Below are 27,291 nucleotides of genomic sequence, written 5' to 3'. Positions count from 1 at the left end.
TGAAAATCAGAGAACATCTTATTTACTATGAGATGTTTGGAGTTTAATACCAATTTATCAGTTTAACGGAAAACGCGCTACTGGATTAATGCTGCAATCTGCAATTTCCCTCACGGGATCAATAAAGTATCTATCTAATTCAAAATAAAAGGATTCAAGTGTATCTTGCTTGAGCAGTGTGCTGTCTCTTTAAGAGTCTGTGACGCCTAGTGTTAGAGGGCGGTGCATGCTAGACTCCGCGAACTGGCGTTGGCTGTGTACTGTCTGCCGTGGAAAGCTGGTGTTTGTAGGCTGTGGAAAGATGGCTCCTCAGAAACGCAGAGTGTTTGTTGTGGGAGTGGGTATGTCCAAGGTATAGTAAATACCCGGACCGCAATTTAAAGTTCGAATAGAAATAAGTTTTATGTAGGATAGATTTGTACGTGTGTCTAGAGTGGGTAAAAGCCCTTGCCTTACAGTCTTGTGAAATTACTGTGTCAAAGTTCATTCCTGATTTGACATTTTAATGGCTAAATGCAGAGCTGTTTTACTTTTGACGATGAGCATTTCTTACTCTGTTATATTTTAATATCTCGGTCAGTGTTAAGTACATCTCATAAAACGTATACAATATTCTGTTAAATTCACTAGTTGGTCCACACTCTATCGGTATTAAGTCTCTTCCCTCTTAATTCAGTTTTGTCCCTGCAATGCACTACTGTACCGTTTACATGCTGCTCATCCTCAGTTTATTCTTGTCAGTGAATCGAAATAAAATATTTTTATGTCCGCTCATCTGTGCTTGGATAAAGTGAAGGAGAACTGCATTTTTACAACAGTACAGATCTGTCCTCTTTATTAAAAAATTATTGTGTCAAAATTAAAATTAAAGCATGGTAGAAGACTTTGACCTTTATTGAGCATATTACTGTCTGCAAGGTGTTCTACCTGAAATAGGTGAAGCCTTTGAAATTTTAATCTTAATGTAAAGTTCAAGTACACAAAGTTCATCTGATAGTGGTTAGGTGTTGCATGACTCTAGTTCACTTTTGCACAGAGATCTGGGTTAGTCATTGTTTTCTGAAGATACACCACAGTGATAAATCACGGCTGTGTAGCACAGTATTCTTGTTTGACTTGTCCTTTTGTACTAGTCTGCTGTCTCATTCTGTTAAAAATTAACTTTAACTGTGCTCTTGGACTTGTAAACACACTAGTCTGCATATGAGTCCATGTGGGGCACAAGAAACAGACTCTATAGTTCTAAGGCCATTATAAGCAATACAGGTTAAAGAATAAAAATAATGATGACAAGATCAATTCATTTATATTTCAGAGTAGTTCTTAAGGTGGCTTCCCAATCCCTGTTCAGTTTCACTTACACTTGATGTATAATCATTTTTTTACAAATCCAGTTCACCTTATAGCACAGGCTTCACTGAGAGCCTCTGTCCTGTCAAGCACATGGAGAAGTTGTGAACACTGCATGTGGCTTCCTTACAGATGCAACTGGAATTCCTGAAATTGAATTGTAGGTGGAAATTGATTTCCAAAGAGGAATCTGATTTGGAAAATGAGATTTACCCCCAACTCTGTGTGGAAATCATGCAGTGCATCTTGACAAGTGACAAGACAGAGGTCCTTGTTGTGACAATCTCTCTTTTCAGTTTGAGAAGCCGGGGGCAAGAGAGGATTTTGATTACCCTGACATGGCAAAAGAAGCTGGTAAGTTTTTTTTTGATAGGAAGTGGACAGGGAGTTCACTTGGAGATAAGTATGTGGGCATGTAAGTTTTCATGCAAATAGGATGACTATACAACAGAGAGACTAATAATGCACAGATGTCCTTTTTGCTCCAGGGATCCAACGAATGGTCACACACGCAGCTTTCTATTAAAGGTTAAATACAGTGGACAGCATTGTGTCCTGCACAGTATTAGTTTGACATAGCCTAGTTGTGGGTCAGTGATCAGATTTTATCTGTCTTGAACAGGGTATTCAGTATATTTAAAGATGCACTATGTGCGTACAGCAGATCATATGAGTTTTGCCACAGGAGAAGTTGAATGGGAAAACTGTTTGTTGCAGGTCAGAAAGCCCTTGCCGATGCTGGGATCTCTTATTCTGCTGTGGAGCAGGCTTGTGTTGGCTATGTGTATGGTGAGTGATTCTGTGTTCTGTACTACTCCATCACCATAGCTTTAAAGAAGAGAGAAAGCCTTCTTTACCTCATCTGTGTTTTATGGAGAGAAGGAGCAGGTCTTTTTTTATTGGGCAGTGGACTGAAATGTGTAAGGAATGAAGTAACAGGCTTCCACTGTGTAATATTTTCACATGTTCTGATCTGTAGGCATTTATTTCTATACAAGCCTCTGCCTTGTGGTGGTTATTTCATAAATATGACCTTTTTTGAGCAGATGTGCATTGATAGGTGACCGGTGTTCCATGCAGGGTATAGTCCTGCCTTATGGCCTCTGCTTCTGGGACAGGCGTCTGGTTACTGTGACTCTTACATGGAGTAAGAGGTTTTCTGATACTGGATGGAAGGAGGCTTCACTTTGACTCTAAATGGAACTGGAGTCTTGGAGTCCTTGTCCAGTGCTTCAGTCTTGTGCATGCCCAATTACCAATCAGTGCCACGTGTTGTTTTGAAAGGGGACTCCACCTGTGGACAGCGTGCCATCTACCACAGTCTGGGGCTGTCGGGCATCCCCATTGTCAATGTCAACAACAACTGCTCCACAGGCTCCACCGCACTGTTCCTGGCACGCCAGGTGGTGCAGGGAGGTAAGCATGGGTGTCACACAAGCACTCTTGAAGGGTTTCAGGAAGGTAGAGCAGTCAGAGGGGTAAACTGGACCTTAGTACAAATGGTACAAATGAATGACTTGTGTCATAGAATAAAGTAGAATAAAGGAGTGTTGTAAGATGCCAGATGGCAGGAACAAGTAAGAACCAAGGTCAGAGCAGCTGGAAAATTACTGAATATGAGCTCCATCCCCTTATCTACCCTGAGAAATGTAACTTGAGTTGTACATAAGCCTCTGAAAACTTGTTTTCGCTTGCAGTGGCTCAGATGTCTTTTAAAAGTTTTAGTATTGTAGATGATTCTACTGGGTAACAATATGTCCAGTTGAAACCTGGAAGGTGAAAGTTGGTTGAGTTGTCTTTGAAACAGCTGCAGTAAATTAACCAAGTTCTGTTAAGTATTTGTAGGTGCTTTATATAGATAGATACTTAATTAATCCCGTGAGGGAAATTGCAGTGCAACAGCAGTTTAGCATAGTCAACACAGCACAGTGTAACTAAATGATACAATAATACAACAATACAAAACATACAATAGAATCAGTACAGTCAGTGAGAATTGCACTAAGAATAGTTGCTCGCAGTCCAGAATATACAAAGAACAAACCAGAACAGTACACAAAAAGTTATGTGTAAGTTAACAATGGAGCAAAAGACCTTAAAACAGTGACATTTCGGATTAATTGCAGTAGCAAAATTATCAATTTAAAAAGAGGTCATTAATCAATTTTTCCAGGAATGTCTGGTTTTCATTTCAGGCCACCTTTAATTTACATCATTCTAATTTCTTGTTAAATTTGTCAAAATAATCTCCCCCAGGTATTACTTAGTTTCTAATGAAGCAATACTTCTGTCAGGAAGTTGGGAAGTTGCAGGAGTCCTGCTTTTGCCCAGACCCAAAAGAGACCTAGCCACCGAGTCCTCAAGCCTACCCTCGGTGGTGCTCAGCCAGATGTGCTGTGTCATAGTCAGCTAGTGACAAGAGCCAGACTCGAACCCGCGAGCACAGAACTCAACCCGCGTTGTGAACAAGTGCCTTTAGAGAGCCCTTCTTCGTCATATTTTCTACTTTCTGCAGTTTGTGTCCCATTACTTTATGACCTATTTTTTCCTTATGTATTTTCTTTTAGACTGAGCAGAATAGACTTACTTCAATTATTACTCCTGTACCTTGATAGCTTTGAAATCCTGACCCATTCATCTACAGTACTCGGGAGTGGAGACTTTGTTGAGATTTTTTCCCCCTGAGAGTTTTGTCCTCTTTTCTTTTCTATCAACTGTTAATGGACAGGCTTGGCTGACTGTGTCCTTGCTCTGGGATTTGAGAAGATGGAGAGAGGCTCACTGTCATCCAAGGTACTACACATTTTTCTTCATTGATTTTCATTTTTACCATCAAACAATGTGTTGTTATAGGGATTTTTTGAAAGGGGTTTTGTTCTTTTCTGGTAGAAAGTTTTTATTGGTGTACTCCATGTGTTATACTAAAGTTTGACATTATTTTGTTTTTCAAGACATTTTATCTGGTCTTGGTTCTTTCTTCAAGATCGTGATCGTATTTGTTTCTGTGATATATATAACAGTTTTCTAATTGTCATTATCATTGTCATCTCTGACAAAATGGCACAGTAAATGGGGAAAATGGTTGAGAGATGCTGGGATTTGTCGGACTAACCAAGATGATATTGGCATTTCCACAAATAAGAGGAAAATCTCCTGCTGCATGTGGTAACACCATTACTGAGTCCAGGTGTACTGAGTTAGGAGAGAGCACTAGAAAAGCTTTGGAGTTTGTCGACCAGGATGTTCACAGGGAGACTAAGCAGTCAGTGACAGGGGTGACTGAGCTCTAGTATCGTTGGAACAGGAGCTAAGAGAGTTTATTTAAGCTAGGAGGAACAGAGCAGGCTAAATCCTCAAGATATTGCAGGCTAATGTGGGACATATTATAGGGATGACCCAGAATAAAGTAGACAAATCAAAAAGGAAACAAAGAATAAATCATCCTAAAAAAAACACCTTAACCAGTCTACTACCTGGAGAAGAGAAATCCTTTGGAATTTATGAATGATTCCAATTTTTGTGCTTTGAAGATTCGTTGTAAGTTAAAGTATTGGAGCCCTGCTGGAAATGGACTCTGAAGGTGTTAATTCTGAACGTCTTGCAGTACACGGACCGGACCAACCCTATTGACAAGCACATGGAGGTGATGATCAATCGGTACGGCCTGGCAGCTGCCCCCGCCGCCCCCCAGATGTTTGGCAATGCTGGTCAGGAGCACATGGAGAAATACGGTAGGACAGCTGGGGTCTGCAGGTTTGATGGAGATTTGGCGGTTTAAAATGAAGGAAGCATAATACTACTAGGGTGACAATTTCATGATTGGTTCAGCAGTAATGAAAAAAAAATGTTTCTTGCCTTCATGTTATGTAATTTAGATTCACCCCACACCTTTTAAATATAATGCCAAGTTTCTAATAATTAAGTTTTGTGCAACTTATTGTGTGATTGAGGATTTTTTGTCTCATGATAAAAATTGTTAGTGATGTTTTGTAGTATGAATGTTTGAAATATGTTACCTTCGTTATTATGCGGGCACACTAGAATAGAAAGCTAACCTGATTGGAGCCTAACATAGTCCTGGAGGATAAAGGATTGAACTGTGAACAAATATGATTGTTTTAACCTAAAAAAGCTGCAGCTTGTCATTATTTCCACCACGATTACTGCTACTGTATTTAAGATTGCATATTTGTTCTGACCACTGTAAAGCTATACGTAACTGGACGGTCAAATATGATAATCAGGACAATTAAAATATGATTGTTAATTCTCTCATGTTGAATTACAGGCACCAAGCCCGAGCATTTTGCCAAAATCGCTTGGAAGAACCACAAACATTCCATCAACAACCCGTAAGAAGAAGGCCTTTGCATTTGACGTTCCATTAGTATCCAAGCAGATTTTATCATTGCTGTAAACTAGCAAATGTTGTGCTGTTATTTACTGTATACGCACAGCATAATCCATGTGATATATGGTCCTGTACTGATTACACTTAGATTACACTTTGTCTATCATGATTACTGCAATCTAAGTTTGCATCTTTTTTCTATATGCTGTGAAGCTGGTTGTACAGTATGTCTGCTTAGCAATGATTCTCATTATACCTCTGGCAGTGTAACCTTGTGCAAGAGCTACCCATTTACTGTGTCTGTGCAAGAAAACATACTAACAGTCAATCCAGTCTTAGACCTTTTTGTACATCTGTGTGCGTTAGGTACTCTCAGTTCCAAGAAGAATACACTCTGGATCAAGTGCTGAAGTCTCGGAAAGTCTTTGGATTCCTTACTCTGCTGCAATGCTGGTAAGAAAATGAGTCCTGGGAGAGGGGCTTGTGGACAGAGAGCACAGAGAGATACCATTAAAAGAGACATGGAAAAAAAGAACCCAGATTGTCAAATACAGAACAGCTATTCAGCACGACCAGTTCTTATAAATCAAACGTTTCTTTCCTTTCTGTGTTACGTGATAGATTGAAAATATTTGCTGTTATTGTAAGATCTAGATGTTTGTTGGGTTCAGGTTGCAGTGCATACACTTTTTACTTACAGTTTGCATTCGGATAGCATAGTAAATGAGTGATAGCTGAGTCCAGTGGAGGAGATCTAGAATTTTGCCTCTTTTTAAACTCCTATATTGTAAAATTGGAAAAAAAAAACAAACCTAAAAGATGAAGTAGCTCTGGTTAAAAAGCTTCGATCACACATGGGATGCAATCAAGAAGCACCTGTGGCTTTTGAGGACAAGTGAACCAGTGTCTGATGGTTGAGAAAAATGGTGGCCCTTGCCCCTCATTCCCTCGTGGGCCTTTATGACCTAAAAAAAGGGACCTAGCTCCCTTCTCATGCTGGTCAAGTTAAGCCATTAATGGCCAAGTCCGTACCTCATAATTTAACTGACTGATGGTTTAAAGGCAACTTGAAGACCTGCTGTTCTTCACATGTCGATTATCAGCATTGTTTCAAATCTCCACTTACACCCTTCATGTGTTTATATCGATAGCTTGTAGTATGTGGCTACACAAAGGCTAAACTGTAAGTCTGCAGTGTATGTAAGTGCATTTCTCTTGGCAGCTCCTTTAAAATGTGTTGTGCTGGAGCGGACTGAGGCTGTGGATATTCTGGGACTGAGTGACTGGAAAGTGACATGAGACGTCTCTTTTATCTTCAGCCCCACCTCTGACGGCGCGGGAGCTGCAGTGCTGGCCAGTGAAGACTTTGTGAGGAGACATGGCCTGGAGCAAAAGGCGGTGGAGATCCTGTCTCAGGAGCTGGTGACTGACTTTGCCAGCACCTTTCAGGACAACAGCTGCATTAAAATGGTGAGAGGCTGGAGACAGATTGCAGCCAAGCAAGAGGGCCACAATCGTAAAACATTTTTCCATCATTATAAATCTGCTGCACTTAAAACTCCCCAGACAGTACAAATTAGAGTCTTGAAAGATTTATATGGCATTTTCTAAATTTTTTTGTGGCCTTCTTGCCTGAAGTTTTTGGAAAAGATCCTTGGATCACTTAGCTTCTCACAAGCAAATGAGCAAGACTGGTCTCCTGTCATTTGTAACCTGTTCTAAGCTCTTAATATGAAAGAAAAGTGTTATAAATGTAATGTAGTGGTAAAGGAATATATCCCAGAGTTGTCAACGCCAGAGACTGCACAGAGGCTGAGACAGGAGTGCTCTCTGTACCTCTGTGTTCAGAGCTTTGCTTTCATAGCCTCCCAGTACTGACTGGAGAGCTGAGTCCTGATGTGTCCTGTTGTGCTGTAAGTGGATGTTTTTTGTAGGTGGGCAAACTTTAAGCTTTCTCTTCAGCATTGCCAACATCTTGAGCTTTCTTCTAACCATTTCAGACCTGTATAATAATTATAATAATAAGTGCTTACACATTTAGCACTTTTCTGGACACTCCACTCAAAGCGCTTTACAGGTAATGGGGACTCCACCACCAATGTGCAGCACCCACATGATGCATGATGCGATGGCAGCCATAGTGCACCAGAACGCTCGCCACACATCAGCTATTAGTGGGAAGGAAAACAGTGATGAAGCCAATTCATAGATGGGGATTATTAGGAGGCCATGATTGGTAAGGGAAATTTGGCCAGGACACCGGGGTAACACCCCTACTCTTTTCGAGAAACACCCTGGGATTTTTAATGATCACAGAGAGTCATGACCTCGGTTTTACGTCTCATCCAAAGGACGGCGCCTTTTTATAGTATAGTGTCCCCGTCACTATACTGGGGCATTAGGACCCACACAGACCACAGGGTGAGCACCCCCTGCTGGCCCTGCTAACACGTTTTGCTCTGTGGCTAAGGATCTGCACCTGTGGCTGGAAGATTGCCTGTACGTATCCCGCGGCCAGCAGAGGAATCCTACTCTGTTGGGCCCCTGAGCAAGGCCCTTAACCCCAACTGCTCCAGGGGCGCCATATAAATGGCTGACCCTGCACTCTGACCCCAAGCTTCTCTCCCTGTCCGTGTGCCTGTGTGTTGGGGTATGCGAAAAGACAAATTCCTAATACAAGAAATTGTATATGGCCAATAATGTGATCTTATCTCTTCCAGCAGCAACCATAGTTTTTCCCAGGAGGTCTCCCATCCAGGTACTGACCAGGCTCACAACTGCTGAGCTTCAGTGGGTTGCCAGTAGTGAGTTGCAGGGTGATATGGCTGCTGGCACTTTATGAAGCAGTTTCTTACTTAATGAAGCTTGAGGTCAGCTCTTTGAAGAGGAAAGCCCGCTGTCGTGTCTCGTTCGTCAGTGTTAGGGTCCCGCGGGCTTGGCAGGGTGGTTGGCCGTGCCAGAGTGAACGAGTGCTGCGTTGTGTGCCCAGGTGGGGTATGACATGACCAAGGAGGCAGCGAGACGATGCTTCCAGGCGGCTGGCTTGCGGCCCGAAGATGTCGATGTCATTGAGCTGCACGACTGCTTCTCTGCCAACGAGCTGATCACCTACGAAGCCCTGGGGCTGTGTCCAGAAGGTGAGTCTGACCAGTGGGCAGGGGTGGGCAGAGATCACACCAGGATGGTGGCTCCAAACAGTCTTTGACTCATTGCATAACACTTCATAGGTCCAGAACATCATAATTTTCAAATATGCATGCTCAGCTCCTTACTAGGGTGTTGAAATTGAAATGTTGATTTATGCAACTTTTATGCAAGCGTACACATAAGGGAAAACAAATAGGGAATTGATAAAGCTGACCATGACATGACCATGACATTTAGCAAACACCAGATACTATCGCTGTTACATTTCACTAAAACCTGCACTGAAGTTTGATCTTTACAGGTGGCAAATCAAAAACCAGACATTTTGTGGTGACAGAATCTGTGATGCAAGAGAACACACCCAGCACAAATTCTTCAGTTTCCATTGGTTCCACGTTCACTAGTGTCTGTGTTGAGCCTTTATTTTCAGTAAATGTTTATTTTCAGTATTTGTTATGGCCTACCTGTAAAAGCAAGTCAAACCCAAGGAGCAGGGTGCTGTTGTTTTTCTCATTTAAACAGAAAAAAGATTTGAAATAGTATGGAACACCCTGTAGCTGTTATATTAGAAAGCCTTCAGCCCGCCAGAGGTCTGTCATTGCTGTCATAAAGGTATCATTGACCTAACTGGCCGTTGAGTATAGTACAAATTCTTACTTTACAGCTGCCAGAGCAAGAGTCGAGTCCATAGCAAAATGTGAACAAAGTCCCAGATTCCAAGTTATGGTTGGAATTATTTGGCCTTGGTTCACCATTATCCAGGGGATGCTAGATTTCTGACTCAGTGCACTGTGTAATTGTGAAGCTGTGTGTGTGTTTACAGGGAAGGCTGGAGAGCTGATTGACAGAGGAGACAACACCTATGGGGGAAAGTGGGTAGTTAATCCCAGTGGGGGCCTCATCTCAAAGGGACACCCTTTAGGGGCCACAGGTAAACCATGCTGCCTTTTTCTCCTTTTGCCTGCTGTGTGAAGCCCTAGGCTTGTCAGACCCCACATCACAGCACATTTCTTGGTGTATTTTAAAAAATGACTGAACAATATCAAAGCTGTGTGCCCACTGGAAGTAACTAAATGTAACCTTTTGTTTGGGATTGACAAGTACTCTTTGCCAGACTTGCATCAGTTGTTGAAGTTGTTTAAAGGCCAATTCATAGTTCTGATGAAGCAGTAGAAATATCAAGCCTTTATGATACCTGAGATTTATACCGACCGCTTTTATAACTTCTAAGATCTTGTATTCTCTGCACAAAGTAACAGCTGCGTCTGCAACATGACCAGCAGAGGGCAGTATTGCTCTAGCAAATTGCAGGATGGAGCCGGTGGAAAGAGTTTCCGTAGCAAGCTGTTCGCTTACTGCCTTTTCTCAACTGGTTTGAAATCGTCGAATTATGTCAGTGCAGGGCCCAGACCTTCTGCTATTTTAATAAGGGTCATTCAATTTTCAAGAATAAAAGTTTTTTTTTTCTCCAGAGTCTGTTGAAGTCAACGAAAAATATGGAATCAATACCCTGCATAAAATTATTCTCTTTCAATTTCAACTGCCTAGGCGGACTAACATCTGAATATGCTTTTCTGAGATGATGCTTATAGAAAATCTATAAAAGTGCATATTGATTACCATATATGAGAGGTCATTGTCATTTCCCAAGATAATCTCTAATGAACCAGGTTAAACAGCATGCAGGCACTGAACTTTTTTTTTTTGTTTCTTAAATTATTTTAAAAAAACGCTTTGGCAGAAGAAATATTTATGACAATATGAGAGGTTACTCAGAAGAACAGACAGAACACCATGCTTGTAAGGGAAGCAGTGTGGAGCAGTGGTTAGGGTTCAAATTCCAGGAGAGACACTGCTGTCCTGCCCTTGAGCAAAAGACCTCACTTGGACTGTTCCAGTAACAACCCAGCTGTATAGATGGGTACAAGTGTAAGTTGCTTTGGATAAAAGTGCCAGCCCAATAAAATGGCTTCAGTAAAACACAAGAGACAAGGGGACACAACCTGACACTAAACTGGGGGCTGTGGGGAGTGGAATCCATGTCGTGACACAGTTAACTGGTGTGCGCTATAGAGCCAGCTCTCCATCCTCACTTTTAGCCTCCTGGCTGCCCTGTGCTGTGGCCCTGGCAGCCTTTCCCTGGGCCAGACGGTTTTAATTCTGCAGGGTGAGACGCAGTAATCCTGTGTGACACTTGTTCTCTCCCCCCCTTCCCCCCCCAAACCCATCCCCTGCGCCTCGGCCAGCAGCAGCCTCTGAGCTGTGGGGAAAAAAAACCGTGCAGGATGGTGTGTGTTATGGGGGGGGTTGGGGAGATAAGAAGGTGATAGTTCGCCGGCTCCATTAGACTGATGAGATTCTCTAATGTTTTCTGAGATTTTCTAATGTTGTTCTGAGTCCAGTTCCTGGCATTAAAACCGATTCATCTGCCAAAAGCCTGCCTTCATAAAACAACACACACTCTTTGGGACTGTCCTTTCCTCCCCCCATCTGTTTTGTTATTTCAGTGTTTTCTTCTCACTTGAGCATCTCTAGCAATGTCTTCCTTCGCTGTCCGTTTGCGTTGTTGCTCACTTTGTGTCATTTGGAGACAGGATGTTGTCAAGTTTCCGCAAATTTACCCTGCTGAGAGCTCTGTGAAGATGGGCCACGTAAACAGATAATGCTGTGTTTGATCTTTAGCTCCCAATACACTTGTTAAATTTATTATTACACCTGTGCTTGTTAAAAGTGTCTAAGTTTTATATATGCTGTCTAACGCTCTACAAACATTACAATCATCAGGCACTATGAGGCTGAGATCGGTCTCTACTGATTTCCTGTCCTAGACATTTATTACTGTCTCAGAAAAACACATTCACATTGCAGCTGCTTCCGGACGAGAGTCATCACTTATCTTTTATTGCTTGTGTGACGAGGAAATGTAATGCAAGTGGCAATAGTAGGTCTCGCTAGAATGAAAGTGGCCGCACTTTTTATGATCATAGAGCAGAAGTTCCAACCCCTCGTCCAGGGGTACCACTGTTTCTTCTGTTTTTTGTTGTCGCTGAATTCTTGATCACGTGCTAATTTATTTCAGTTGGCGTTTTAATGCATTTCTAATTTTTTTCTGTCCTAGAAAGTTCATTGAGATTTGTAGTGGGCTGTACCACTGCTCTCATTCAGGTGTATTGCCTGAAGTGTAGCCGACATTTTCTTCTTCCATTTCTGGAGAAGAAAAAACACTCTGTATGGGAAAGACTGATAGTTTTTTCCCATGTCTGTTCCTGCTGTGTTGATCACCTATTAAAAGCTAATAATGCATATTTAGGGAACAGACAATTAAAAGCAAGTTAATGAGAGAGTGTTTAAAGTTTAAACTACATTCTGAAGTTGGATACAAAGTGCTTAAAGTGGGGATATTTTTTAAATGAAGGAACAAGTGCAAAAACAATTAAACAAGGAAGAAGATCAGTCAGGTGAAATACTGGTTAATAGACATTTTGCATGAAAAATGGATGACAATATGAGTCACAGGAGTTAGATTTAGTTTTCTGTATTTATTTTTTATATTTTGCTTTAGTCATAATTGAAGATTATATATTGTTTTTTAGGAAGTTGTTTCAATGGGCATGAGAGTACGGCAGGGAATGTAAAGGTTGTGCACATTCTGCAGCTGCTTAGTGAAACTGGATGTTGGCTAATATTTTAATCGACATCTAGTTCTGCTGAACTGGACCTTGACATCCACTCACAGAAATATAGAGAAGTTCAAGAAGCAGAGATCTCTGACTTTGTTGGTTTCAGCCATATGGTTAATCAGTATTATTAAGTGTTCACTAGTGATTACTGATATACGTGTGTTTTGTTTAATAATCTGAAGCCAATGCTCCTGCAAATGTCTCCCTGCGGGGCTGTCTATCTGGATAGAATTCGTTATCTGTGTTCTGCTCTTCTGGTCTGGAAAACTTCCAGGAGGTGAGAGAGAGTGCTATTGACTGTGCATATATAGACTGTTACATTTTAAAAGGCTATTGTTAAATATAACAGTATGCAGTAATTCAAAGCATATGTTCAAACTACAGTAACTCTGATCTTACTCTTTACTTTTTTTTAGCAACACCACAGTGACTATCATGCTGCCATTCAGTTTAAAAAAACAAAAAACTCATCCACTCAGGCTGTTCCTGTGACAAAAAGAACAGAACAGTTTTATTACATGGTTGAACAGTCCAGGGGGTTGTAGTGTGAATTCAATTCATCACAGAGACTCAGAAAAATGTTGCATGAGGGCAGAGACCACAATTATCTCATAATTCACTTTAACCAAGTGAGGTAAGTGAAACATTGCATAAAATTGATGCAGAGGTCTTTCATTTCAGAAAATCCGTCATACCTTTTCATCACCAGAGCTATTATTCCAATTTATATTTGTATTGCCTCTCAGACAGTAGAGCACAAAGCCTGGGAGTAGATAACTTTTATTGAGTATTATTACATAAATGGATGTTAGGAATTTTTAAGTTGGGTAGCATGATGGTGCAGTAGTTAGCATTGCTTGAGCCCTGGGTTCAGTTCCTGGGGTGCTGTCTATGTGGAGTTTGCATGTTCTCCCCATGTCCATGTGGGTTTCCTCTGGGTTCTTCAGTGTCCTTCCACTGACCAAAGACATCCTGGTAGGCTAATGGGCTTTTGCGAACAATGTTCCTGGTGTGGGACTCTGGCGTCCCATCCAGGCTGGATCCTGCCTTGTGTCCAGTAGGTTCTGGCTCCCCCGCAACTCTGTATAGCATGAAGCAGTTAGAAAATGGATGAGTGGACGATAAATGATGATGACACTCTTGTATTTGTTTATGACACTTAAATACTAAAAAATAGCATTTAAATATTTTCATTCTTTTTCATTATTTTTTTTCCATCAATTTCACTTATTTTAAAAATGTGTTGTTCACCTTATCTCAAGACTCAGTGGACATATACCTATAAGTTCATATAAAATAATTAAAAAAATATTTTTGTTTCCCAAAATAACTCAGAAATAAAATTGTATTATAATATATTTTAAGAAAAGAAATGTCCAGCTGTAACTCATATTGCAGGATAAAGGTCTTGTCGGTAAGAGCATTGGCATGGTTAGGTAAGTTGATTTTTGGCTAGTTGCGATTGAACCTTGTTCCTTTTCATTTATATGCTAATGCTCTAATAAAGGAGCCACTCCATTATCAGGTATGTAGTTGTCAGCATTGTCACTGTCCTCACTTGGAAGGCTTTTACCTTATAATTTTTCTTGTAGAAATGACTGTTATGTGTAGCATGTCCCACACCCCTACAACTCTTTGTGTATAGAATTGTCGCGTTTTAAATGCACTTCCATGTAGTTTGAACGTGTGTTCTGGCTCATGTTATACGGCTTATTTATACATATAGAATGTCGTTTTTTTTTAAATGCTTTAAAAATAAAATTCTCTTTATGCATTATTTTTCAACAAAAAGGGAGGGTGGGCTAAGTGTGTATACATATACAAAGCTGCGCGGCTGGCTGGATTGAAAGGCGAGTTTAATGTTTGTGATTTCACTCATACAGTACGGTCTCATTATAAATTGTGCCTAAGACAACATAGCGTCGCTAACTGTTCACGCTGTTTTCTCTGTGCTCGATTTTCAGGTCTGGCACAGTGCGCTGAGCTCTGTTGGCAGCTCAGAGGGGAAGCTGGGAAGAGGCAAGTTCCGGGTGCAAAGGTTGCGTTGCAGCACAACTTCGGTGTCGGTGGAGCTGTGGTAGTAACTCTGTATAGAATGGGTTTTCCTCAGGTTACAAGGTGAGGTACTAAAGTATTAGTTTGACTAATTAACAAAATAAAATCATTATGCGATTAATCTCCTTATGCAGTCTAAGTAATCTCACTGTCACCGGCTTAGAGAAGCAGTGTTCAAGAAGGGATGACATAATGAGTTCATTGTTTTGAAGTCTAAAGTTACATAAGATTACCGTGAATTTTAAAATACTGTTTCTTCGTGTAGTTAGACAAGTGCAGTGTTTTCATTACTTTTAATAAAGACTGTTGCATACTGTTTATTATCAGTATAATTTTCATGTATGATATTCTTATATGAAACCAGCATGTCAACTGGACTCGCCTGTAACAAAAATATGCAAATGAAAACCATTTCCCGTTTCCGTTTCAGGTGTCTTGTTTGTACAAAAGTAATTACAAAAATTACAAAGTAATTTGCAGTCCACATCAATGCATAGAAAGACTCAGCAGAATTTGGTTTGTGTTTATATTTTCTTTGAAAAAAGGCTGCTCTTCCAAGTTGGGTGCAGCAAGCCAAATACCATACCTTCAAACCTAAACTAACAAGCAAACAGTGTGTACTAAAGGTTAAATTTCCATCGCATTTGTGCGTCCAGAAACAAATGTATTGGAGTTGTTGCTGCCATTAAATTAAGTCAAACAAAAGCGTGCAAGATTTACAAACATTTACAAGCAGGAGAAGGAACCAGTGCTTATCATTCAGCTTTATGTTATTGTGAAATGTAGTGGATTGTAGAGAATATTCTCTTTAGAGAATGTCTGCACTTATTTCAGCTCTTTCTAAGGCTTGTAATATACATTTTATGTTACGATCAAAATGGACCACTATCATATTACAAAAGGCATTATAAAGGCTGAGCATATCTTCACATTATTTAAATTCCAGACTTGTAATTGCAATGTACCCAAGCAATATTTTGGGTTTGTTATTACTTTCCCAAATTGGAGGACATAGAAGAATCTACTGTATATAATATGGTTCCCTTTTATGCCTAATGTCTTTCAGCTCTGGATCATCTCTGCAGTGTCTGCTGTATGTTTCTACTTCCTGTGCGAATCACTTTGCTTTTTATCAAAATTAAATTTCATTTACTACATGTCTGCTCAGTCCTGGATTTTGTGTATGTCTGCTTTGTAATTCACCTGTCAGTGTTGGGCATTACTTTATTTCACAGAATGCATCTGATTGCTGCTAATAATTCCAGATAAGAGCAAAAGCCTGTTTTGTACCACAATTGGTACAAATTGTACCATTATACAATTCTAACATAACATCTCTTGATTTGATTTTAAAATGGATCCCTGCACTACATCTGAGCTGACATCTGTCCAGCAAGGGGTTAATGAGATCCTTAATCCATAAGTTTATTCTGTCTGTATTTGTCTTTCTTGTCTTGTACGCTTTTGTCTCCATCCTTTGCCTTGTCACTTCCCATTAGTGTAAGTGTTGCTGCGTGGCATGCCTGGAATTCACTGTGCAACTGCTGCTGTTGCTTTTCCCATAGGGAACCCTTAGTTTCTGAAACTCCACTTTTATTTCATGTAAGCTTCAGTACCGAGCTTCAGAGTCAGGCAGCACAAATAAAATCTTTCTGCACTTACAAGAGTTTTTAAACAACTTGTGCACTGCGAGAGACAGAAGATGTATTCTGAGCTATTTATCACATATTCAGTATTGAAAATCATATTCAGTAAAATTCTTCAAGTACCAGTATCTTCTTTCCTCTATAAATTGCAGTACAAAGGAACATGAAAAGCTGGTGAAATACATATTGAAATACATTATTTGTTAATTGTGTTTTTTTACAGTTTTAACTGCAGATAATCTGTTTTTATGGTCGGTGTCAGTGTTTGATATCGATCATAATTTTATATGAAGGGACGAAAATTACGTCCGTCACTTGCATGTTTTTGATGTTGGAAATAAAAAGCTGTATTAGCCCTTAATAGCTCAGCTCCTAACCTTGACGTGTTTTCTCTACAGAAACCAATGCTTGGTCTGTTTCACACAAAACATAACCAGTCACAGGAGAAAAAAACGTTTTCTAAAATTGACCCGAGCAGACGGTTGTCCATCTATAAACAAGCTGGTCCACCTCTAGAGGTGTCTTCAAAGAGGTCTTCTGATATTTGCTCTTAAGGCCTTCTCGCATCATAACTCTTGCAATGCATTGCAGTAAAGCTTTGTTAAGGATGGTCACCTTATCAATATTTCCTTTGTTGCTAAGTTATTTTGAACTTTTATGCAAGGTTGATTGTCAGGCTTACAAAATATATGTAAGGATCCTTGGTGAGATAGATGGGCTGAATGATCTGCACTTGATTACAGCCTTTTGTAAGTACAGTTCTAATAATTATAGACCATAAGTCTAATTTGCACATGGTATTCCAGAGCGCAGAGGATCCAGGCAGTGCACACCAGTGCGGCAGGTGGGCTGGAGGGGTTCAAGGCTTATGCTGTTTTCAAGGAGATTGAGAAGAAACTGGAAGAGGTAAAAACTCAAAACTCCCCTTTTTTAGAAGAAATGGAAGGCAAACAGAGATTCTGGGCAGTCCATATTACATTCAGCATTGGAAGGCTCCACAGTTAAGGACTGGTTCCTCTCTTAATATGTTACCCTGTAAATCTATTCATTTGCTCAAAGAACTGTAACTAAAATTTAATTTAGCATGAAAATCCAGGAATGCATTCAATATTTTTTAGTACTCAAAAACCTATGGCTTGCAATACTGTATGTATATAAATATAAATGTCTGTCAGATACTTATTTTTAAATATATTCATACCCTATCAGTATTGGGAGAGGCTGGTCCTGTAAGGTTCTCAAGTGCCTCATGAGGCATATTCAACCATTGCCCTCTCCTGCCACTGCAGGATGTACAGTCTGTGCTGGTGATGTGCTTTCCACACTTTCATTGTTTTCCAATGGAAATATGACTTTAGAGCCGTAACTCTTGATAATATTCCATCCATGATTATAGTGTAATTTCTACGGTGTCTGATTACCAATTATTTATAATTACTTTAATTCTAAATAGTGTATAATTTTTTTTATTGATTCTTTTTTAAACGTAATAAATGTATTTGATAAAAATTATATTCAGAGCAAAAGTCAATTTTTAATATGTCCCTTCGAAACTTCCACTGGGCATGTAGACAAAGTAAAATGTAAATTGTTTTACAAAGTATTTCATTTGTTAATTCATTATCTGTCTTGGAGTCAATTTTTGAACACATAAAGACAATTTTGTGCACCATAAGGTGGTGTTTTTAAACTTTTTAACAATACTACATACTCGGTAAAACAGTCTTCCCTACTCTTCATGTGATTTTGTATAAATATATCTGCTGAAGATGTTGCAACAGAAACTGGGGAATGAAATGGGAAAAAAAAAGCTTTTTATACCATGCCTGTCAACCTGATTTGCCAGTCTCTGTAGAACCAGAACATTAAACCAGGAAGGAGAGGTTAATTTCTCAGCAGAGCACCACTGACCTCCAGTAATGTAGGAAAAGCAGTATCTGTCAGGCTCTCACAGATGAGAACTTAGTTGCACAAGGCACCTACACTTGTAACGTTTCAAAGAAATAAAGTGCACGTCATATGGGAATTGTTGTGTTAGCATCACAAACCTTCTGAAGTATTAATTTTATTTATTGTTTTTTGTGCTTTTTACATTGTAGTTTCAACTACGTTGAAACTACGTTGAAACTTATGACAAATTGCTACAAATTCTGCAGAACTGATTTAAATGCGCAGTATCTGTGGGGAGTCTTATTTTAATCCTATGAAGGGCATTCAAAATGTCTGGTCTTCTACTCTTTGTATATATTCCTGGTTAACAATTACATTCACCAGATTCACAATGCTTGATGTTATTTTCTGTTGAGTGTGTAATACTGTCGGTTCTGAAACTACATTATACAATTTGTTTTGACGTGGAAGTCTGAACTGATTGATCTTGTTCCAGCAATGTGTATCTGTTTTATAGTGTATTATTAAAAAACCCCTTGAGCATCTGGGGCTTTCTTGTCATTTTCCCTTATTATTTTTGTTAATCTTTCTTTTCTAGCTGCATTGTTCTCTCTCATTGTTCTATATTGGGTCTCCTCAGTCAAAGGAAAACAATCCTAACAGCTTATTAAAGCTAAGCATATTGAGATTATAACAGTGGACAAAAAGGCCTGTTTAGAGGTATTATGGCACTCCTCAGTATGGCTTACCTAATTTAGACTTTAAAGGATATAAATGGACCTTTTTTGTTTTGAAGTTGTTTTACATCCTCTGGTGCCAATGTTTTTGGTGAAAATGAGGCGGCAGATAGCTTTCAAAGTCCTGCCAAAATATTATCGCCAAAAGCTGAAGCCTTAAGTTTTGCAAACTTGGAGTTGCAGGAAAGCTTGTGAGAGCTTAGGTATGGAGGAGGAGTCATACTCTTTCATGAGAAATTAAGAAGTTATACAGGAAGTGCTAGTTAATATCACTGTACATCAAACTAAGTAGTGTCATAGTAAATATATGGATTTCAAGGGTATGAGAAAATCTGAGCATTATGCACTAGAGCAGAAGTGTGGAGTAGTAGTTAGGACACTGGAGGGTTTGTGCTGTTGTACCCTTGAGGAAGGTACTTCACTCAGATTCACTCAGGATAAAAGTGTTAGCCTAATAATAATGATAATTAATGAACGCCTGATTTTTTACTTTGTGTTTTAATGAAGCATTTTCCTATCTGTTTTTCAAAGTTAAAAGATTTCTGCTACAGTAAAGTCAACCCGAATGGACAGAAATTAATTCACATTAATTCTTTTTGTTATAAATTTAGTGCTTTGGCTCTCTCTTGTGTTGGAATGTTTCTGATCCTGGTTTAAATGCACAGTGTTTGTATGTGTGAAACACAATAGAGGGGTGGTTTTATTGTAGATAAGAACTGGGAAATGGTGTGGTTCCTTCACGATGTGTTCTGTCTTCTCATGCTGCAGGAAGGAGAGCAGTTTGTAAAGAAGATCGGGGGAGTGTTTGCATTCAAGGTGAAGGATGGGCCTGCAGGCAAGGAGGCCACCTGGATCGTGGATGTGAAGAATGACAAAGGCTCAGTGGACACTGATGCAGGTCTGGGGCTCATGTTTCTGTCCGCAGGCCCCTCTTCTTGCCTTACCACACGTTGCTGTCAGGAAAGGAAAGTACAGCACTGGGGAGTTACTCCTAAATGAAACAATGGCAGAAAAACCACCAGCTATCCACCGATAGCTGGTGTGTGGTGAGCGTTCTGGCCCACTATGGCTGCCGTCGCATCATCCATGTGGGGCTACACATTGGTGGTGGTGGAGGAGAGTCCCCGTTACCTGTAAAGTGCTTTGAGTGGAGTGTCCAGAAAAGTGCTATATAAGTGTAAGCAATAATTATTATTAAAAATGACCTTTTTTATTGTGAAAGAAACAGGTTTGGCTGTTGTTCGAGGTGAAGTGAGCCATCTTGCTCCTCGTTGGTTGTTACACTACCAACCTGTAGAGACAGGTTGTGGTTTAAACAGTTTATTTTAAATTTATACCTGCATCTTTTGCCAATAACTTGTTTCAGGCCTTCTTCATTCATATGTATGCTGCTCTTAAAAATGAAAATTTAATGTAATTGTTTTTCTCATTGAACTCTTTCAGCATATACAGTACCACTTGGTTCCAGCTGTTTGTAAGGTGCTGAAATTACTTTAGATCATTTAAAGATTTTTATTTTTGTGCCACTAAATGGCCCATTTAAAGGATAAAGATAGGAGAATTTATGATAGTTTTAAACAGTTCAATACCTTTATTTTTCTTTAATGTGAAATGAAGACATATTACAAGTCCTTCCACGTTTTATGGCTATATTTTAAATTTATTTTGTTTTGTTAAGGAAAGCTCCCGGTTAATAAAACATCGCTAGAGGCTGTCTCCCTTGGTCCTAATTAAAACTGTGTTGTCAAGATGTTGGCTGTGCCTGATTTCCCCTTGGTTCAGCTGTAGGAGCTGGAATGCGTGTGAGAAGTTATATCAGAAGAATCAATCAAAGCCTGCTGTGTCTGTTTTCAGATGGGGATAAGATCTCATGGGATCTGGTGAAAGCCTGCCACTCTTAGTCTTTGCAACCATGTGGTTTGGCACACACCATAGCAGATGCAACAGGCATTTGCCAGACTTCAATGTTAAGTACATTTTTTATTCTCTTTTTCCACAGCTAAGAAAGCAGACTGTACCATCACAATGTCTGACAGTGATTTGCTGTCATTGATGACTGGGAAGATGAATCCTCAGACTGTAAGTTATGAATACACACAAATGTTATTCATGGGTTTTTTGTGGATCAGGTGCGGTACAGTGCAGAATTGGCTAAAAAGTGCTTGTTTTGGGTGGTCTAGAGCAGGGCTCAACTGGTGGCACTTCTAATCCATGCCATTGAATGATTTGCAGCAAGTAGCTCCCTATTGAATTTTTAAGGAGTGTGATCAGTATAGCAGTCAAGGTGCTGATTGCAGTGGGCCAATACTGCAGTGGAGTGGATTGAATGCACCTTTGCATTTGTAGTGCTGATCTAGAGTTAACTGGGAATCCAAGCACTAGTGCTCCCTGATTTACAGTATGTTCATACTTCAGTTCTACTTATACTTATAGCGCCTTCTGATAACGAACCAATGAGAAGGTGTTGTGGTTTGGGAGCTGTTTGTGTGAACTAGCGGTGTTGAAACCAGCACAGAAGAACTTGCAGCAGACCTGTCCTTCGTTGCCCAGTGTTCACAGCTCTTGGCTTAGCACCCTTTGTGCTGCTGCCAGAACCCCCCTTGCACCTTGTCAAGGGTACACACCTGTCTTTGACACAGGGGCAGGCAGGAAACACACTTCTCAGTCAGGGAGGTCCCTCTGGACCTGCAGAATGTGCTACTGGCACTCTGACAGAATTCCAGAATATCCTGTTCTGTTCTTTTTTTTAACGTACCAGCAGCTTGTTTGGGTGTAGTCTGTAAAGCTGTTTAGCTCAGCACCGTTTAAAAACAAGTTTTTCTTTTTAACCTAAAGTATTAAAAAATAGTTTTTTATTATTTTATTTTTTGTTTTCTTTCAAAAAGTGATTTTCTAGTTGTGTTTTATAGGGAATATAGGCTGTTCTAGAGACTGTCAGAGGTTATTCTCAGACTCTGATTAAAAGATATATCGGGGTACCACCTCCTGTTGCCTTTTAGATTAAAGCTGACTGCAAGCTATATAGCCAGCATCTTGTTAACCTCGTCTCTGGGGGCTAGTGTGCCGTCCACCCTAGCTGAAGCTCTTTGCAGTAACCTGCTACGAAGTGATGTAGTTTTACAGCATGGTTCATGGATACAATTAACTTCCCACTGGCCAAGGTCTCTTGGTATTGAAAGATGCCCAGTGTTGCTCAGATTCGTGACATTTCCTGTTTGCTCTTGCCAATGGTCTGATTAGAAACTTAGTCATTATTTTCACATCTCCTCCTCTCTGGGTCTTGCAGTGTTTTTTTTTTAGATTACAGACATGCTGCATTACCTCTTAAAACAAATGCTGCTTTTTTGCTGGCTTTTCAGAAAGTCAGTCCTTATGCACAGCCATGGCTGTATGGAAACAAAAAAGGTTACTATAATTTTTATTGAAAAAAATAACATCTGCAAAACTAGGTTTGCATGCATATTTTTTATTTCTGAGAGGCTCTCCAGACCGGATAAACTGTAGGTTTTGAAAATGAGGTCTGCTCTAATCTTGTTTCACCTTTCAATCATTCATGCAAAGATAACCTTCAAAAGCTGCTGTTGTGATGTTGAAGACCTAGGGCTTTTCGGCAAGCTGTTGTCATTGATGTTGATGTCCCAATTTCTGGTCTCTGCTTAATCTGGCCAGTGGGTAACCTTAACCCTTTAATCATGCCTACTTGCTGTCTGGAGTTCATATGCTTTTCTTTCACATTTTTGTGATGCTTATATTTAATTTCATATGTTGTGGTGATGATTTTATCCAGAAACAGAACACACATTACTGCCTGTGAGGTGGAGCTGTGAATTGTGGTCAATTTTATCACTAATTGCTGAATCCACCACTAATCCTAATGACTATTTTAGGTGTTAAGTGCAGTGACCCATTACAGGTGGATACAACTGGATTTGATTCCTTAAAGGAAAGCAGAATCGGTTACATAGACCATGGGGTGCCTGACAGGCTCTGTATAACAATCATTGTCTTCCTCTTTTGCTCTCTGTACAGGCCTTCTTCCAAGGAAAGCTGAAGATAACGGGGAACATGGGTATGGCCATGAAACTTCAGAATCTGCAGCTCCAGCCTGGAAAAGCAAAGCTGTAATGGAATCCTTCCTTCAGAGTCCTGTTTCTTTCCCTCCTGGTCTCCCCAGGATAGTCTCTGTGCAAAGAGGGGTCTTTGCCACACTGTATATCTGTTCTGTAGTGTGAAAGAGGAGAGGGGTAGGCTGATGGATGAGGGGACAATTGCCAGATGAGCATCTTCCCAATGTCTTTTCCCCCTGTTCTAACTCGGTGAAAAACTAGCAATATAGAATTGCACTGGGACTTTGTAATAGTAAAATCATCTTAATTTTAAAGATCTTTTTACAATACTGTATGATTATGTACAGGTCTGAAACTGCTAACACTTTAGGAAATGCAAATGGAATTTTTAAGAACTTTATAAATGAAATATGTTTATAAAGTATTATGAAGATTGTGATAACCAACTTCTACTGTAGATAAAATCGATGTTAGTAAGAAAAACCTAATCCTGACTATAGCATAAGTGATACTTATAACCCTGTGGGTATGAAATAATTTTTAGAACTGTTTATATCATCATTAATAATGTTCATAATAAGGTATTAGATCTCTGTAACACAGGCTTAAATCAAAGAGTGACCCTTAAGCTTAATGCTATTGACCTGATCATGTTTGGACTTGAACAAAATCCTGTGTTTAAATAATTGTGAGTTTTGGAATTAATTGACTCTTCAGCTGCAGCCACAAATGTTTCAGCCATGGTCTTGCCAAAATATCAGCACTGGCAGCTTACTTACTGGTAGTGTTATCTTCTTCACAGAGGTTGTACTTGATAAAGTGAATGCAAAGTCTTTGTGTATTGTACAGAGAAATGAGAAAGCTGTGTGTGATATAAGGGGTCACTTAACCAGTCTTGTTACATCTGTAGTGCATCATGTTCATGAAGTTTTTCCTGAAAACATTGTGAGCTTCACAGCTGTCAGTCAGTCACTCTGTTCTGTACTTGTACGGTTAACTCCTACTGGAACCTGATGGACAAATAATTGGAGAAAGTCTCTGTTAATCCATTTAGCTGATTTTGAAAATCCTGGTGGAAAGACAATGTGAAATTCATGCAAACCAATTAAGCTTGTGACTAAAGATATTAAAGTACTGTTTTAAGTCCCAGAATAAAATGTTGAATTATTGCATTAACACTAAAAACGGAACAAACACCTCCTTTGTCTCTTAAGCAATGCTTTCTATATCTGAAATGTTTAAAAGGACCTAAAGTCACAAAGACAACTTGAAGTTTTGTTTTCGAGAGCGGCTTTTTCCTGCTTAGGATTGTTGCTGATACCCTAGCAGCTGTAGGCACTACAACAGTGGCCGCATTCATCGTTTTCTTGGACAGACCCAATGCAGACCATCTAACAGGAGATTTTATCAGACCTGTTGGGCTGTATCTTATGTGTCCATCATGTGATGCTTCACCTTGTAAAGGTTGGGATTCCTTTACAAATGAATGGCTTGTAGCCATACGGAGCTATAATCTGCAGTTATAAGGCAATTGTGGTTAGGCTTCACAGACTACTGCGCCACTCATAATCTCAAATAAGAATTTATTGCGTTCCACCCTGTGGTGAAAGGTATTGTGTAAGGGGAAATGTATATAATATAACCCTAACAGCTTGGGTAGACTCAGCGTTTTTGGTAAAATAAAATGTTTTCTTTAAGATGTTGAAATACACAACCAAATTCCAGCTGTTTAGAAACTCTAATGATGGTACTACAGTATAGTGATTCCTAACCATTCTTTCACAGCTACTGTCACAACGTCTTTACACTGTACTGTATAAATGGTTTTAGACTGTGGCATCTTTGCTACTTCTGATACATCCTCTTAGGAACAGTGTATCTACACACTATATATCTTAATGACAGTGTTTTACTGTGGACTTTTACTAGATTTTTCATTGTGCTATAAGTTTAGAGTCGTGGTTAAAAACAAAAATTTACTCGAAATGCTTTAAAGTCATTTCCATGCCTGAGAGTCAAATATTCCAAAGAAATAAGAACAAACAAAAAAGCTTATCCCTGTTCCACATATATGCTCATACAGATACTAGTAGTTGCAGTTTTTCCTTAAAGTCTACAAGAAAAGCAGAAGTTTCAAATTCTATTAGGATTTCAGGTTTGTGTATATATGCAGCACATCTTACTTGACCTTTATTTAAAATGGTTTTCATTTTGCATGTAGAACCAATTAAATTAAACAATGTTTCCTACTGAAGTTTGGGGACTACTTGTCATCACTCAGAATAATTATTTCCATCGAACCGTTTCACATTACTCTAAGTCACATGACTCTGGGCAAGCTTACCGAAACAAAGTAGTTCTACATACTTCTACGTTATTAAAGTCAGTGTTGAGGTTGGAGAGTTAAGATTATGGTTAGTCTCTCATACTTCTTGGAATCAGTTAAGAATGTTTTATTCAGAAAATAATGGGCTGTTCTGTTGTCTTTGTTCTTGGCCGCAGGTTTTGTTTTGTCATGACTTGTTTACTGCTGTCACAGTATTAAATTCTACAATATAGAAATAAAAGCCTAAGAGATCTAAAATCTCATAACGAAAATATAGATCATTTAGTCTGGTCTAAAGATATTTTTACAGCATTAGGTGTTGTGTACCATGTAATTCCTCTGCAGCTACCTCGTTTACAGTCTTTGTTTTCTAATTTAATTATTTTTCATGATATGTGGAATTTCTTGGATGTAGCTAGTGTACAGTATGTACTTAACATTACAAACTGGCTGTTACACGAAAATATTATTAATAAAATGGGGAAATGTCACATTCTTATATTCCTGATAATTGAAGCATTTGGGAAATATATATACAAAATATTCCTGTAATTCTAAATAATGAGTAATATGTTCCTAGAATGAAAAGTTGAGTCTTTTTAGATACTAGTACAACTGGACAGAGCACACCTGAAATACTTATGTTTGTTGGTCTATTTAAATGAAAGTTTCATAGAAAAGTTTTAATTGCCTTTTTATTGTCCTGTAGCACATGTTCAGCAGAACAAGTATGGACATATATTGTGCATTGTACATATGTTACAGTGTAGTATGCAGGATTTGCAATCATTATTGTTGCCACAGAAAGTCAAATCTCTCAATCTTTCTTCTTGAAATAATCTACCAGCTGTTTTCCTGCTGCCAGTCTCTAAGGATTTAATGCTGCAATAATAGACTCTGAAGCAGTTTATCCTCATGGATTTTTATGTATGACTGAACTTTTAGAGAAAATGTTCTGATTATAATGTGATGCATAACACACTAGGGAATTATTCATATCTGAATCTGTCTTTTTTACTATAGGTATAATGGTTATGATATGTTTTGCATGTTTTCTCCCAGCATCTTGTGACAAGACAATGAGTATGCAGTCTGACTTCTAAAAGATTTCTCGAACATGACAGTAGAGTTAATATGGGGAATCATTTCAGTGTTGCACAGGCTGAAATGTCCTGCAGTGGCAACTGGCTTCCAATATGAGTATGTTAGAAACCATATGATACACATTTGTATGTTTTAAATATAAAATAATTCTGTTCTGGGTAACAAGGAGAAGATAGGCGACATGACTGATGCCTCTTTGATAACAGCATGAGCCTGCAAATATTTTGCTGATTTTACTTAATGTAAAACGTTTTGATGCTTAAGAAGATAACTCTGGGATCCTTGAGATTGTGTGTGCCTTTCACATGCAATTGAGTTTAAAGTCTGAATGGTTATATTGACTACAAGGAAATTCTGACTTGTACCAATACTTCAGCTGTCTTCTGCAGTATTGGCAATGAAATGGTCCGATTACATAGAAAAGTTAATTGTCTTTTTGTTTGACAGTGGTTGGTTCACTGTTCTACCATTATTTACTAGGTATGTTATTTGTAATTTTGTATTTTGGTAAAAACTTTACAGTCATCACAATCATGTTAAGAACTAAAACCAATATTTTGCAAATGAATAGTCCGTTCTTCTTTTTTATATGCTGATTTCTTTATCAATCTGATATACTGTAGACTATCATGCAGACTTTTGTCAGATTCAGGCTCTGCGACAGGCCTGGGTCAACGCAGCTCATTTTCTTTGTGTAATTAAAGTGGCCCCCTGGTTATATTCTTGGAAACATTTCCTCTTAATTTCCACTTGTGACCCTGGGTCTTTGTTTCATTGTTGATTTTATGCCAGTCAAAAAATACTGGCAACTTATTTCAAGTGCAGCAAATATTTTTACAACACCCTACTTATAGTCAACATTTTGATCTCCATGACATTTTCATTAAGACTGTCAGCGTGGTGTTGAAATTGAATATTTCGGCGTGGTATGTGTTCGG

At 39.2% G+C, this 27,291-nt stretch overlaps 1 protein-coding gene across 2 annotated transcripts; it reads left to right on the top strand.

Annotated features, from left to right (window-relative positions):
- The first annotated feature begins 214 nt into the window (after window positions 1-214).
- On the top strand, window positions 215-24,080 carry scp2a (sterol carrier protein 2a). Of its 2 annotated transcripts, XM_088928348.1 has the most exons (16): window positions 215-352; window positions 1,647-1,704; window positions 2,068-2,139; window positions 2,635-2,766; window positions 4,079-4,143; window positions 4,955-5,081; window positions 5,639-5,702; window positions 6,068-6,154; window positions 7,021-7,171; window positions 8,691-8,838; window positions 9,672-9,779; window positions 14,493-14,646; window positions 17,036-17,135; window positions 19,625-19,754; window positions 20,856-20,935; window positions 22,886-24,080. In XM_088928348.1, exons 1-16 carry the CDS (start codon window positions 227-229, stop codon window positions 22,979-22,981), a joined length of 1,698 nt encoding a protein of 565 aa, XP_088784474.1. In that variant the 5' UTR covers window positions 215-226; the 3' UTR covers window positions 22,982-24,080. The 2 variants fall into 2 exon arrangements, with proteins under 2 accessions (XP_088784474.1, XP_088784475.1); XM_088928349.1 differs by lacking the exons at window positions 2,068-2,139; window positions 2,635-2,766 and having other exon boundaries at window positions 266-352.
- The last annotated feature ends 3,211 nt before the right edge of the window (window positions 24,081-27,291 follow it).

This window comes from Atractosteus spatula, chromosome 11, assembly GCF_055471065.1.
Source record: "Atractosteus spatula isolate fAtrSpa1 chromosome 11, fAtrSpa1.hap1, whole genome shotgun sequence".
NCBI lineage: Eukaryota > Metazoa > Chordata > Actinopteri > Semionotiformes > Lepisosteidae > Atractosteus > Atractosteus spatula.
Note: the sequence above shows the minus strand (reverse complement) of the source record. Positions and strands in the feature narration are given on the sequence as shown.

Bases quoted from the DNA above. Each gene is read 5' to 3' on its own strand.
- scp2a (XM_088928348.1), top strand. From the start codon at position 227: ATGCTAGACTCCGCGAACTGGCGTTGGCTGTGTACTGTCTGCCGTGGA. The intron at 5,082-5,638 runs GTAGGACAGCTG...GTTGAATTACAG, and splicing joins GGAGCACATGGAGAAATACG to GCACCAAGCCCGAGCATTTT. The intron at 6,155-7,020 runs GTAAGAAAATGA...TTTTATCTTCAG, and splicing joins CTTACTCTGCTGCAATGCTG to CCCCACCTCTGACGGCGCGG.